The sequence below is a fragment of the Columba livia genome, chromosome 4 (genome assembly GCF_036013475.1).
Source record: "Columba livia isolate bColLiv1 breed racing homer chromosome 4, bColLiv1.pat.W.v2, whole genome shotgun sequence".
Taxonomy (NCBI): Eukaryota; Metazoa; Chordata; class Aves; order Columbiformes; family Columbidae; genus Columba; species Columba livia.
Window position 1 is genome coordinate 66747505 of NC_088605.1, and position 13856 is coordinate 66761360.

Consider the following 13856-nt stretch of genomic DNA (forward strand, 5'->3'; position numbering starts at 1 on the left):
GTTTAAGCTGATTAGGAAATGGAAGTCTGAGCTTGTAAGAGATGAGTAGTTCTTGAAAACTTGGGTTAGGTCTAGAGTTTTTTGGTGTTTGTTTTAATAGTGCCCTGGTCCATTCTCTGAAATTTGCATTACACCGTTACAGTGTGTCAAGTGAATCAGCCCTAATTGCTAATTAGTTCTACAAATTTGAAGCAAGCCCTTAAGTGCACTTAAGTCCTGAGGGTGCTTAGCAGAGATACTGAAAGACAATAATTTCCCCACCAAACAGAAAAAAAAAGAAGAAAATGCATGTCAGGTATCTATTACAAAGTGTTACAGAAAATAAAGTGTACCACCAAAAAACTTTGTGAACTGAGCACCAAATTTGGAGTTCAACATGAATTTAACTGTTTGGATAGCATTTCCGTTCAAGTTGATCCTTGAAATTGGAGGTGGGTGGGGGTGAGAGCGCAGGGCAGTCTTCATCTATTGCCCAAAAGTGTTGACTTGGATTTTCTAGATGCAAGGTGGTAAAATTCATTAAGACTGCCTGTTTGAATATTTTAAATGGATTTCTATCACAAAGGACTTAGAGGCTGCCTGTGTGACACTGCTCTAGTGCCCTCTGATTGTGTACAAGGAAGTAAGGCAGCAGGAGCTTGGTGCTGGACCAGTTCTCTGTCTGTGTCGTCACATTAAGAAGACAGCTGACAAATTTACCCTGTCTGTGCTTCAAGTTTTTGTGCAAAGTATAATGTTGCTGTTTCTTTTTAAGCAGGTGTGAAAGTAAAGAGCTTGATGTTGAAATACAGAACCTGATAGAGAAGAATAACACTTCCCAGTCCTGTGAGGACCCTGAACCTGTTGCTCAAGAGAGTAGGAATCCTCAGAGAATTTTGAGTTCCCTTAAGGTAAATGCAGTCTGCTTTTGAATGTTTGTCTGTCAGGGAAGAACACTCCGGGGCTGTTCCCTGTGTGGCTTGATTATGCATGAAACTTATTGGTTTCTGATATGATGCAATGAACTTGCTACATGCTGCTTTCCCAATACAGCTACTCTCTGTTACAAGGAAGTCTGAGTGACAAGACACTTGTTATAGTGCTTTAAAAGGTCAGGTAAACGTGCTGGTTAGCTTAAGTGCCACCCTCTGTAGTCAGCTGTGCCTTTTGGATAATGCAGATCCACAAAACTGCATACCCAAAGAACACTGATGTTTCTTTAGGTTATTGCATTTGGTAGTTCTGATTTAACTGAGGATGAACAGAGACGTGGGGGACAAAGATCTTTGGGAATGTCAGAAAGGCATTTAGATGTATAGGAAAAAGAAGAAAAATGATGATTCAAACCCACACTTCTGTGGTATTACAAACAGAAAGTTGTAAGCCATCTGCTAAGATGGTTGTCTTTGCTTGCAGTGAAGCAGTGGTTAACAATCACGACAGAAACATGTTCTAGTTTTCCTTCTTGGTTTCCCTCCTCTACCACTTTTTATTGTGCAGTAGAAGGACAAAAGGAAATTCCAGTTTTCTGCAAACTGGCAAAGGGAGGAGTGAGGGGTGTGGAGGAAAGGAGTGGTCAAGCCACAACCGCCATCCAGCTGCAAGGGATGACACAGTTACCTGCCTGTGTGACTCTGCTGGGGGAAAGGAAACCTCTGAAGGCAGCAGCCTGGGGTGTGATGCAGGAAATTGGTGAGGAGGTTAAGGAGAGATGACTCCCTTCTATGAAATACAAAATTACACATAGCTCCTTTCACATGTAAACCGCCATTTCCAAAATGACTCAAGACCTTGAGGCATGAAGCAGAGCTGAGCCTAAGGAGATGTCCCAGGGTCAGACTAGTGGGATTAGACACAGTGAGGGACAAGCCAGAGGGAAGAACAGGGATTCCCAGCCCCAGGGAAGGAATAAGCATGGTAAAACAGAAGTCAGTGCACAATTGAGTAGCATTGAAGTATGAAATTACAGGGCAGAACAGCAAGCTACAGATGGTCTCTGGAAACACCTGGTCCTGCATATTAGCTTCACTCCAACAGAAGGAGATGTTGGAAAGGGGAGGTGTTGGTGTGGGGAGGAAAAAGAAAGGATATACTCACCCTAACCTTTTCTGTTGGGTGCTTCAGTGCTTCACACAGAACACTGTAGTGGTATTTCATCTGGAGTGCTTTTATGCTTTTTGCATTTATAGCACTTGTTTGCCCATGTAAGGTGTGTGTGGTTTTCATAGCTTAAGGGAGGAAGGCTTATGTTATTTCCACACTAGAACTATACTAGCTATATTTTATTTATACTTTTAAGTCAAACAGCTTATCAGTTGGTTGGTTTTTGACTTGGACTTCAAGTGGGTGACAGCTTGACTGTTGTGATAAGATCCAACAACATCAGTATAAGATTCTAGGAGTACATGTATCAGAATGTGTGTTTTGGAAAAGGAGGTAATATTTTTGACAAACCTAGTATACTTTTAATTAAGCAGCTTATAAAATAATATTAAAATTAAAAAAACCTCAACAACTACTAAACAAAAAATATCAGTTTATGAAATGAAATGCTGATTTAGACTTAAAATGAGGGGAAAATTCTATATTTAGGAATTAGGAAAAAGTTAATAATGAAAAAAAGTGTGCACTTCGCTATAGTGTTGTTTATCAGGAAGGAATTTGGCAGAGTAAGTCACTTTTATTCTGTAACAATTCTTTCTGCAGTGAAGATAATAAATTGCACACTGCAAAGCAGCATTTCCTTCTGAGCTTAAATCACTTTTGAGACTGTTATCTGGAAATGTCTGTAAACAAATTCATTTTTTCACCAGTATTTTTTTTTTTTTTTTAGTTTTATTTATTCCCCCCAGAAAAATAAAACAAACAAACAAACCCATATAATATTGTTGTGGTTTTTAAAGGCAAACATCTGTGAGAGAGAACATGTAGGTCTGCAGAATGAACTATTTCTCAGCATATCCTTCAACCTATGACTCCTTTATCTGTAGTACTTTAAGTGCAGCTTGTCATGATGCTATGTTCCCCCCCTCCTGAAGAGGGAAAAGAGGAAGGAGATTACAGAGGAACATCCTTACTGGCAGGTCACAGCAATGACAGCCTGTTGATGTTCTTGGGTGCCCAACACCCAAATGTGGTCCATTGATCTAATATGAGAGACTGAGTGCCTGTGTCATTTATGTAGCTCATCTAAGCTGCCTAAACTGTTTTCTTTAAGTGTTAAGCTGAAATGAGAAGTGAGACCTGAGTGTGGCATCATTATTTTGCACTGATTTAGGCTCTTCTTGCTTTAATAAAACATGTTTACTTTTGCTAGATCCATTGACCAAAGAAGGGAAACGTATGATGGAATCTTCACTGACTAGAGCAATTGATAGTTTCTAATTCATGTGTACTTATCTATTCCCACCGTCTTCTGTCACATCACTTACTGCTGCGACCTGCAGCAGGCGTGTGTAGGAACAAGGACTGCAAGCTCCAGTCCTGCAGAGGCTGCTGTCTGTGAAACTGCATGTCCTCAAAACGTGCCTCGGGAAGCAAAGGGCTCTTTGTTCTGCCTTTTATAGGAGGGAAACTGAAGGCCAAAGGGATCACGCAATTTGCTATTTTAATACAAAAAAACGAAGAAACACATCTATTACCAGAAAGACAGCTTCCTTTTTTTCAAGTTTAAAGTTGATTACATTTCAGCTGGAATAAGCTAGACTAAATACTATGGACCAAAATACAAATATTACTAAAAAGTACTCTTGCAGAGTTTTTTCAGTATGTTTAGGGTTTCATCAAGACTTTACACACATGAAGGGTGTTTTCTGGGAGAGGTGAGGGCAGATAAGAGTATCAAATAGGAAGGAAAGACTATCAACTAAAATAAGTAGTGGTGTGTCAATGTAAATTTGACAGAGACAGTATATTTTATGGGATCAATTGGTAAAACAAACAAATAAACCCCACAAAAAAAACCCAAAAGCCAAACAAAAGCCCAACAATAAACTTTCAAGCATCTAAACTGCTTTGGGTATGAAGTGAGGAAAAAATATTTTTCATTTAAGGTCTATCTGTACTTGCAGTAACTGAGTTGTAAAACTTAAAATAGCCTGTTTGCTACAGTTAGAAATTGTCATCCAATTATCGTACCATGAAACTGGGATTTTAATCATGAGGCCTGAGCGTGCAAATGCTCAGGTAATTGAGTAGCTGTGCCCTTATGGTTAGTCTCATTAGTGATGATGGAAAATGGCGGATAAAGGAAATATTCAAACAGAATCCTGCGCTATGTTTTACCTACTCTGAAACCACATCTTGCTCTAATTTTATCGGGTTCCCGCATATGAAGAGACATACTTTGCATCTGCACATATTTTAAGGGAAAATCCCTTTCTAGCGCATTTTGCTGGGTGTGTATATGGACCAGGTTTAGACAGGAAGAGGTAGATTCTTCTTCTGGTTTAAGAGCTGATTTTATTCTTCAAGTAAAATTCCTTAGATTTTACCATTTTATCCTGTGCACCAGAATGGGAAAAGGGGTTGCAAAGAATATTGCAGCAAGAACTACTGGCATAACAACAGCTACAGGAAAAAAGCCAAAAGAGAAGTTCAACCAAAATGTAAGCAAACAGAGGGCTCCCCAGAGGCCACCAAATTTTAACCTAAGTAATCTCAGACGAAATTTAGTGTCCAAAATTCTGCAACCGAACACTGCAATAACTAAATAAAAAAAATCCACAACAAACCTTGCAACAGATACCTGATCAGCTAGAAAGAAAAATATAATAATTAGATTATTTTGCCATTTTGCCATCATCAAGGGAAAATTCCCTTTTGTTTGAATCAAATATTCTAATGGCTTTTGGTTTCACTGCAGTTACTGAACAGCCGTAATTTTCAGAAGTCATAAGTAGTTTTTGTTATCTTAATTTGTGAGTGCCTATTTTGTAATACTGTAACAGAAGCCTTTCCCAGAATAAAGATCCAACACCATCAAAATGACAACTTCTCTCTTCTTGTGGTGCTGATGCTTGTGAGAGGGTTCAGTATTGGCTAAGGCTCCAATGCTTCAATTTTTCTCCCATTGCAAGCTTTCCAAAGATGACTAAAAGCCTTTTACACTCAGGAAGGTCAGGTGTTCCTAGAGTACAAATGAAAAGAATTCTCATTTTTAAACAAGGAGGAATAACCCAACCTCAAAGCTGCTAGTAACAGAAATTACAGAATACCATAGAAATAGAATAGAAATGGATAAAGGGCTTCTAAGCAGTTCAGCCCACTTTGCCCTTGCCGGCAGGGTTATGTGCTGCCACTTGTGAGTGAACTTGGTGAGTTTCTTAGGGGCAGAAAATCCTCCTTGGTCCCATTTGCTTCCTGGGAAGTGTTTTCTGTACCTGGTAGCTGGCCAGCTTATTCCTGCTCCTCACAGCAGCCTCTCTACAGGAGGTTTGGTCTCTCAGCTCCCCGCCAGCATGTTGCAAAGTGTTTGAAACTTTCTTCCCTGAGTGTGCTCAAACTGACTGCAATACAAGGGGGTGTTTCCCCTTCCACCCAGTCTTTAAAGTAATACAAGACCACTGTGAACAACAATGAAAGACAAAACAGGTACCATCTGTCTTAACGATCAGAGCTGCCTGATGATTTTTGAAAAACACATGACCGGTTCTGTCACCATTGCCTGTAGTGCGGACAAAAATAATAAATTCCAAGGATAATGCTTCATAGGCTAAGTATGTGTGTGAACATGGATGGGGAGAGCAAAAGGAGTGTGAAGAGTGGGAGAAAGTTCGGTAAAGGTCTGACTAAGGATTCAAGTTGATTAAGAGAATGTAAATGTTTTAAATTATGTTTTACGGACAATATAGAAGGTTTCAGACTATTACTTAAACTTACAGATGCAGATTTGCTCTGTAGAATACTTTCTTAATATTTTCATGTTTTGATCAGTCACAGTAATAGAGATACAGTAGTGGAAGCGAAGGAACAGAAGGGCTCATACAGACGTTAAGAAAACATTTTTACAATACACATAGAGAGAAATTATCAACCATTATTCTAGGAGGAGCCAGATCTGACCAGCTTTTCAAAGACAGAAAGTGTGATCATTCTTTTTGTATTAACTTCATTTTCTACAGCTAGAGAACTCCACTTGCTCCTCTGTTTGTTTCTCTCCTTTTTTTCCCCCGTGCTTATGTAAACTATGCTCAAATTTGAGGAAAGGTTGATTTACACTCTGTGGTAGCTAATGGTACAATTACACGTCATAGCCCAGCAGTAGGAGTAATGACATTTTGTTTCCTTGTTTGGGATGGATAGAAGGACTATGCGAAGGAAGTGACTCTGGAGAGAGAGTGGAAGTAGAATAAAGGGATGAGAAACAGGTGAAAAAAGAATGTACATTATTTACACTTTTCCTATAAAGCGTGTGGTGGACTTCAGCTAGATAAAGGCCTGTACGTCTGTCTGTTTTAGGGAGGATAAAAAAAACAAACACAGTTCTGTCCACTGCAGGCTGTGATGTCATTTTACACGTGCTTATGGAGAAATCAGAGGCAGTTATGCTGTGAGAGATTGCCCAGTTTGTATTTCTCCACTCAGAGACTATTCCCTGCAGTCTATTTTCTCGTAATTTTTTTTTTTCCTCAGTGTAACCAGTAAATGCTGTGACACGGAGTGATCTGTTCATTTAAAGAGGAAGAGATTGAATAATCAGGGAAATTAAGGTTCATGCAAGCATTATGTTGAGATTTATAAAACTTGCTGACCAGTTTGTCACTGCTGTTACATCACATTTAGCAAGTCTTGATTTTGCATATTAGTGCCTAAAGCAGGTATGATTTCACCACAGTAAAATCTGGTGTTCAGTTGTCTGTGACGAGAGAATGAGGTTTAGATTGGATATTAGGAAAAAATTCTTTACAGAAAGGGTTGTCAGGCATTGGAACACACTACCCAGGGGAGTGGTGGGGTCACCATCTCTGGAGGAGTTTAAAAGGCCTTTAGATGAGGTTCTTAGAGACACAGTTTAGTGCTAGAGTTAGGTTATGGTTGGACTTGATGATGCTGAGGGTCTCTTCCAACCAAAACAATTCTATGATTTTATGACTAGATTTTCCCCGCAAGCCCTTTACTGCAGTGTTAGAGGTGATGTTAACGTGCATGGCAGTGTCCGGCATATATATGGTCAGGGGTCAGTCCATGGCTGCTAGAGCTGCTCACACAGCTCCTGGGGGGCAGTCACCTTCATCAGCATCAGTATACATCCTTTCCACTGTTCAAAACAGACACACTTGTTTTCTCCTCTGTTATCTTCTCAATTTTTCTGTAAAAATTTACCAAACAATGCAACACCTAGCAATCATACGCTACCATGCTTTTGGACAAAGCTGCTAAGTCTGTGTTTTTCCTCCAAAATTTACTCTCACAGTATTTTGTGCAGACCTGTTCACACTTTGCAGACACCTTCTTCAGCTGTCGCTTTTGCTTCCTGCGAAGCTTCCTGTGGCTCTGTAACATTAGGACAAATTTTCCTCTTTAACTGCTCTCTTTCTCTTTTGCAGGCTGAAAAATATAACATTTTTTGGAAAGTTTGCTTGTATCTGTAAGCAGTCCTTTGTGACTACAAAGTCCGGTCTTCAACCAGAATTCTCCAAGCAATTTAAAACTGTGTATTTGATTTGATAGCTTCAAACCACATATGAATGCCTTAAATTTTTTAATTATTATTATTATTTTTAACTTCTGAAGTCTGATACTTGTCAAAAAGACTTCTTTCAAGGATTCTTATATATCTCAGATTTCTGAAGTGCTGTTGTACAACTAAGTTGTTCCTCATTGTGTAGCAGTAGATCGATAGACAAATGTAGGGTCTTTGCGATGCTGAAGAAATCAAATGTTGTCATCTCCTGGTCCTTCTTTTCAGTGCCATGAGCTGTTTTCACAGAGGAGGACAACAATTTTGCTTTAACCTTTCCCAGTTATCACTAGAAAAAGACCATCACCCCTAGAAGGGCTTGAGCTTTTCTTCCCTACTTGTTGGCATTTCTGGTATCCCTATAGACTTTAGACATACCCTTCTCTTTCTAATACCCAGTAGTGTTCTTACTTGGCAATCAGTACAGAAAAACACTTGTGAGGTAGGGAACAAGATACCTATCTCCCACCAAGCTACCCACACAACTGAGCAGCATTGTTGTTCTTAAGCAGCATGTTCTCTCCCTTGAGATGTATTTCCTGTCAAGTCTCTTAAAAGGCAGTTGGCTTTAAGCTCTGTGGGAAGGAGCATCACTGTTATCTGTGTGCATGCTATGCTTGCCTAGCTAGGCACTGAAGAGTATTTGATGTCATTTCTATGCTGTCATATTTTGTATAAAATACCTGTAGTGAAAAGCAAAAGCTAAGATGGCACAAGAAAGCCTGGCGCTGTTTCTTAATGTGTATATGTAGGGTAGAAGGCCAGTAACCAAGCTGAGAGCTTCTACACAGGCATGTCTTGTTCAGAGGCAGTTGATTCGTAGCAGGGAGCAATGCATCTTTCAAAAAAGACTGTAATGTTTGATTGAAGATTTGCCCAGTAAATGAGGCCAGTATAGATTGCATTCACTGACAATGCCAAACTGCATACACACAGCAGGTATTTCAGAGTTTTGACTCAAGTTTTGCTGTTTGTTGTGCGTAGCCCTAGTGTGGGAAAGGGTAATGGCTGTGGCTGCTTGGTCGCTATGGTGGGCTCACGGAGAGTGAAAATGGATGAATGTGCAGGTCAGTTTGGCGTGGAAAAGGGGAGATGTGGAGAGACTGTTGCTGTTCCAGTCTCTGTTCTTCCTGGAGCTTCACTTTTTCTCCAGGTCTCCCCAGATGTCTCACAGCATCACAAGAGGTGGGGTGGATGAGGGTGGAAAGGAGCAATAGTGCAACTAGCTAAAATCCCTATAAATGGCACCTTTCATAAAGGCATTCAGTTGGTGTGTTTCCCTTTGTCTATAATAGGGTTATTGCCTACTTTTGCAAAAGGCTTTGAAGTAATCAAATGTAAGCTTTGATTTGACATAAACTTTTAATAATAATGTAATACTTGGTCTAATTTTTAAAAATGCGTGGTGCTTCCTCTTCTTTCTCCACTATGGGGATTATACAGTTTAACTGTTGCTATTACATTCTCTCAGGTAGCACAGTGTGTTTATTCATTTTGGAAGCTGGGCTTCTCGCGTGTCTGTTTCCCCGAGGATGACCTTCCCCTTTCACTTAACCTTGCTCAGGTGCTACAGAGCTTTACTTTGTTTCATTGCCTGACAGTTACTGGCTTGTATTTCTTGCAAAGAATTAATCACTGCAGAAATGTCAAGAAATGCACTGCTGTGTTACCAGCCAGAAGATCTTCCTTCTTTAAACCAATGCTGTACCTGAAAGGGATATTTGTTCAAAGACTAGTTTTGACGTAGGTACAGGTGAATTGTTTTTATTTTTTGACGGGTAGGATAACTCTTATGCAGAATCAAAAATGTCTTTATTAAAATAACATTTTTAAAAATTTGTCTCTTTATACCCCACAACTTTTCCATCTGCTCCATAAACCATGCAAAAATAAAAAAGAACATCAGGGTAGGGAGGATATATTTCATATGTAAATATTATAAAACAGTAGCTTTCTTTCCTATTTATTTATTTATTTATTTATTTCAAAACAGGAGTTGCTTAGTCACACATGATGAACCAGAGATTGGAATGTGGTTGTTGAATTCCAGGATTTCACAGGATTACTTTACTTTGTTTAAATTTTTTTTTTTTTTTTTTTTTTTAATTTGAAAGATCTCTCACTTATTTATATTATTTTGTTTTGATTTTTCATGGCCTGGCTTTAATTCTGTTCCTTGAAAATCAAATACGCGTCCTCTACCAAAAAAACCTTAGACCCATGGATCTTTCCACAATAAGGAAAAATGTACTTTTCTTTCATGTTTCCTTTTCAAATTCCTCATTGTTTAGAATTCCAAGACTGAAGATGACAATATTGTGTGCTTTTCTATTTCACCCTGACTTTGTATTTGAAGTCTGTGGAAGCTTTTTCTTTGTTAATCTTTCCTGTGAGTTTAACTTGGTAATGTTAACCACTTTTTCCAAATGGGAAACTAAGACAAGTTTGAAGTGTTTGATACCTTGCCTATTCAAGTGAAGAAGCCTTGAGTAGCTTGAATATAGATCTATGCTTAGAAAAGGTACGTAACTGCAAATACCAGGTCCTTAGGAGAATAATAAAAACACCTGTCATTCTACAGTTTTGGACAGCTTTTCTTCAGGGAAAGTAAATTAATTTTCCAATTATGGTTTTCCCCTAAACATCTTGGCGTTTGTATGGGTGTGCTCTTCCCCATAGCTGTTAACAGACTTCACTGTTACTCTTTTCTAAGCATGACTCACTAATATTTCAGTCATGATAGTTCCCATTGTCTTACAGTCACTTAATACTTGTCATACTTACGTAAGACCGTTTTTACAACTGGAAGCAAGGGTAGAAAACCCTGTCCACTTATTTACTGAAAAAGTGTACCCTTCCTTCCCTTGTACATGCAACTTCCTCCCACGGGGTGAACAGGCTGGTTGACTGTGATTTACATGCACATTAGGCAGAGTACTGCCTTGCCCGGCATGTTAGTCATAGGCAGTGTCCTTCAACTCTGTTGGAAAGCCCCCACCAGGAAGGAGGAAAAGGTTAAAATCAGAATTCCACCACCTATTCTGAGCCTTGGCTGCTTCCACAGGCAGTGCTTGCGGATCTTCTGGGTCTGAATGTGATCCTCCCACTCCTTTAGCCTATGTAAAATATCTGTTTCATTGCTATTTTTCTTCCAAAGATCTGTGGAGAAACAAATGTTCAAGGCCATTCTGGATGTGCATGGGCAGATGTAAGTGACATGGAAGCCCCAGCAGACCCACTAGAAGTAAGTGACTGTTTCAGCTGTCCTCTCAAGTGTTGTCTGATTAACAGGAATGCCGTGAGCTGGTGCCGGTATTGTGCTTGTCACTTTGTAGATGGACAATTAATGGGAAAGCGTGTCTGTTCCAGTAGGTTTGTCTGAATGCTTTATGCCGTTTAGAAGTAGAAGGAAATGTTAGAAATATTTTTGGATATGGCATTCTTAGAAAGAAAACCTCCCTTAGTGCGTTTTTTTTCCCTCCTAAAAGTATTTTTTTAATAATACTTTATTTTATTTTATATATATATATATATATATATATTTAATAAGGACCTTTTAAAAAAGTCATTTAAATTTGTTATTTTACAAAAGGTAGAAACTGCTTAATTTGAGTGACCCAAAAACTTGCATGACCAGGATTTGGGTTTTCCAATCCCTAACATTCTGTGATTCTGTGATAGTTGGTGCCAAATGTATCTATAGCTGTTCAGTTTTTGAGTTGTCGTGTTGACTTTATTAGGACTCTTCATACACTTAAATATATGCCCCAGGCCCATATCCTGAAGAAATTCAGCAAATTATTAGCTCCATTGCTTCAGATACTTCAGGTTAAACATGTTCATGAACTTCTACAGGGAGAGGGATTAAGTAAGTGTTTTCTGGCATAGAAGTCAAGTGCTCCACATTAGAGCCTGGCAGGACTGGCCAAGGGGCAAATAAGTGATCAGGAGTTCTGCCTGTGAAAAGGCACAACAAAACTGTTATTTGATCTTCTTCATTAGTGTTTGGCACTAAATTCTCTAGATGAAGAAAAATTTATTTCAGGAGATTTAAGATCTCAGAAGGGCTCACACTTTTATTCTATGGCTTCTCATATGTTGGTTGAAAATTCAGAACAGGGGAACAGAAAAAATCTCTGACCACATATCAGAACAGATAGTTGTTTCATTTTTATGAATATATATATTTTGTGCAGTACAGTTCTCTTGATATAGATAAAAACATAAAAAATAGAGCACATACTTGTTCTCATGAGAATCCATAGAAACTTACTGGAAATTGTGATATATGAAACTACCATTATAAAAATGAGGGTTTAGCTGCTGTCATCCTGCATGGACAAAACTCCACACTTTAAAAAATTGAACAATTGCAGGGTGATTTCCTAATTTCTCTAAATGACCTAGTTGTTTACTGTATTGCTTGTTTTGAACACATTGTGCTAGAGTTTATTGCCTTGGGCTTGCAAACACTTACCAGGGGCAATACTACTAATTATTCTAGTTCTTGTAAATTAAGGGAATTACTTATGCCCACTCCTGCTTATGCTTAACTTTTGTGGTTTGTACAGCTTGTTTGTATTACCATCTGTAAGATAATTAAAATCCTATTTTGTCTTTTATGTCTCAGACGGTACAAATGGATATAATTTTGTACATTTTAGTGTCTGTTTGCATAATGCTTCAATTAAAATACAGATTAAACTGGGTTAAAGCGGATGTGCGATTCAGAATCTGCTATCAGCAGGTGTAAAGGTACTGAAATGCAAGTGCAATGTTGCTGTTTCAGTTTCTTTACATGCACATGGCAGGGTGGATGGGAGTTTTATGTGATAATCTTGACTTGAAGAGAGGATGCTTAAAGCATTCATTTTTGAAGATATATTTTCTCCAGTCAAGGCACATACTAGTGACTAAAAAGAAGACTATATCAGCCAGTTCACTGGAACGACAGATCCTCTCACTGGAAAGACAGAGACGAGAGGTAATCTTAAATTTACCCTTAACCTAGGTAGTTATAACTTCTAAGGCAAACATTACAATATCAGTAATATGTCTGGGGCAGGAAATCATTGAATATATTATCACTGTTACACTGTGTTTACACTGCAATTGGTTTCACCTGCCAGTCCAGCAAGACATTGTCCTGTGTTTTTGTGAGAAAATTTCTATGTGGAGACTTTCTGCTTTGTATTTCTTCGTAGTGTGGTGTGTGCAAGCACTTAGTGTTATGGTTAATCTAATTCCTATAGTCTTACTTCTCTCTACCAAGCTAGGCAGAGTTGTATTTGGAGAACTATTCCTGAGAACAGATGATGACTTTTTGTAAGGTGGCTAAGAATCTAGAAGAGCAGAGATTTATATGGTACAAAGGGCAAACTTTCTTAATGACCACTACTGTAAAGGCCAAGGAACCATCGGGAGTAGTAGCCAGTAGTGTCTTTGTCCCAGGAAGCAGCAAACTGGAAGCTGTTCTTTGGCTGAGCATCCTAAAGAGTGACCCTATATTATACAAAGCAAAATGCTTCAGAGGGGCATATTTGGCTTTCTCCAATAAAAATGCATGCACATTGACTTCACTCCTGCCACTTGCATGCGTAGTGTCAGCCAATATTCCTGGTCCTGCATGTATATACTTGCTTGGTTTAGTGATACTGAGAAAGATAAGTGGGGCTTGCACCCAGTAGTAATTGTGGTTAATAGGAGTCTCCAATTCACTTGTTTGAAGTCAGAGAGCTTCTAATTGGAAATACGCTTATGTAACTTGAAGCAAGCTATCCAGGAAGTCCTTGGCCATTTAGGAGTTGCAGCTTGGGATTTGTATAGTGTTGCAAACGATTCACCTGTAGCTTATTGTGTATTTGCTTGTTTCCTGAATGTGAGCTCCCGAATGTTCATGCACTTTAACTGAAATACCAAAGCACTGGCAGATGGGCTGTAAAGCTTCCCAAAACTTAAACTTGCTTTTTGTGATATGAGCTGGCCAGATAATGAGAAGGTTGTGAACACTCATAGCTAGATGATTAGAATGCCAGTCTATTTTTTTTACTTGTTGTCAATGTTGAATTAAGAGTTATTTATTGTGGCTTCCTGATAATTACAGCTTCTGGAGGTGAACAAGCAATGGGATCATCAATTCAGAAATATGAAACAGCTTTATGAAAAACAGGTAACAATGTTGACTATTTCTATTGTA

The 13856-nt window shown here is 38.8% G+C and overlaps 1 protein-coding gene across 8 annotated transcripts in view; it reads left to right on the top strand.

Annotated features, from left to right (window-relative positions):
- Positions 1-13856, top strand: part of TNIP3 (TNFAIP3 interacting protein 3) — a 70051-nt gene that overhangs the window by 27857 nt on the left and 28338 nt on the right. For 4 of the 8 annotated variants that reach the window (XR_002423901.2, XM_021298630.2, XM_021298623.2 and 1 more), the window contains 4 exons: positions 755-890; positions 10818-10904; positions 12555-12644; positions 13764-13829. Coding sequence is in view for 7 of the 8 variants with exons in the window: in XM_021298630.2 (XP_021154305.2) it covers positions 755-890; positions 10818-10904; positions 12555-12644; positions 13764-13829 (379 nt within the window). In the remaining variant the exon portion in view is untranslated. Of the gene's footprint in view, positions 1-754; positions 891-10519; positions 10675-10817; positions 10905-12554; positions 12645-13763; positions 13830-13856 lie in introns of those variants that run through there. The other 4 variants (XM_021298627.2, XM_021298628.2, XM_013369798.3 and 1 more) reach the window with 2 other exon arrangements.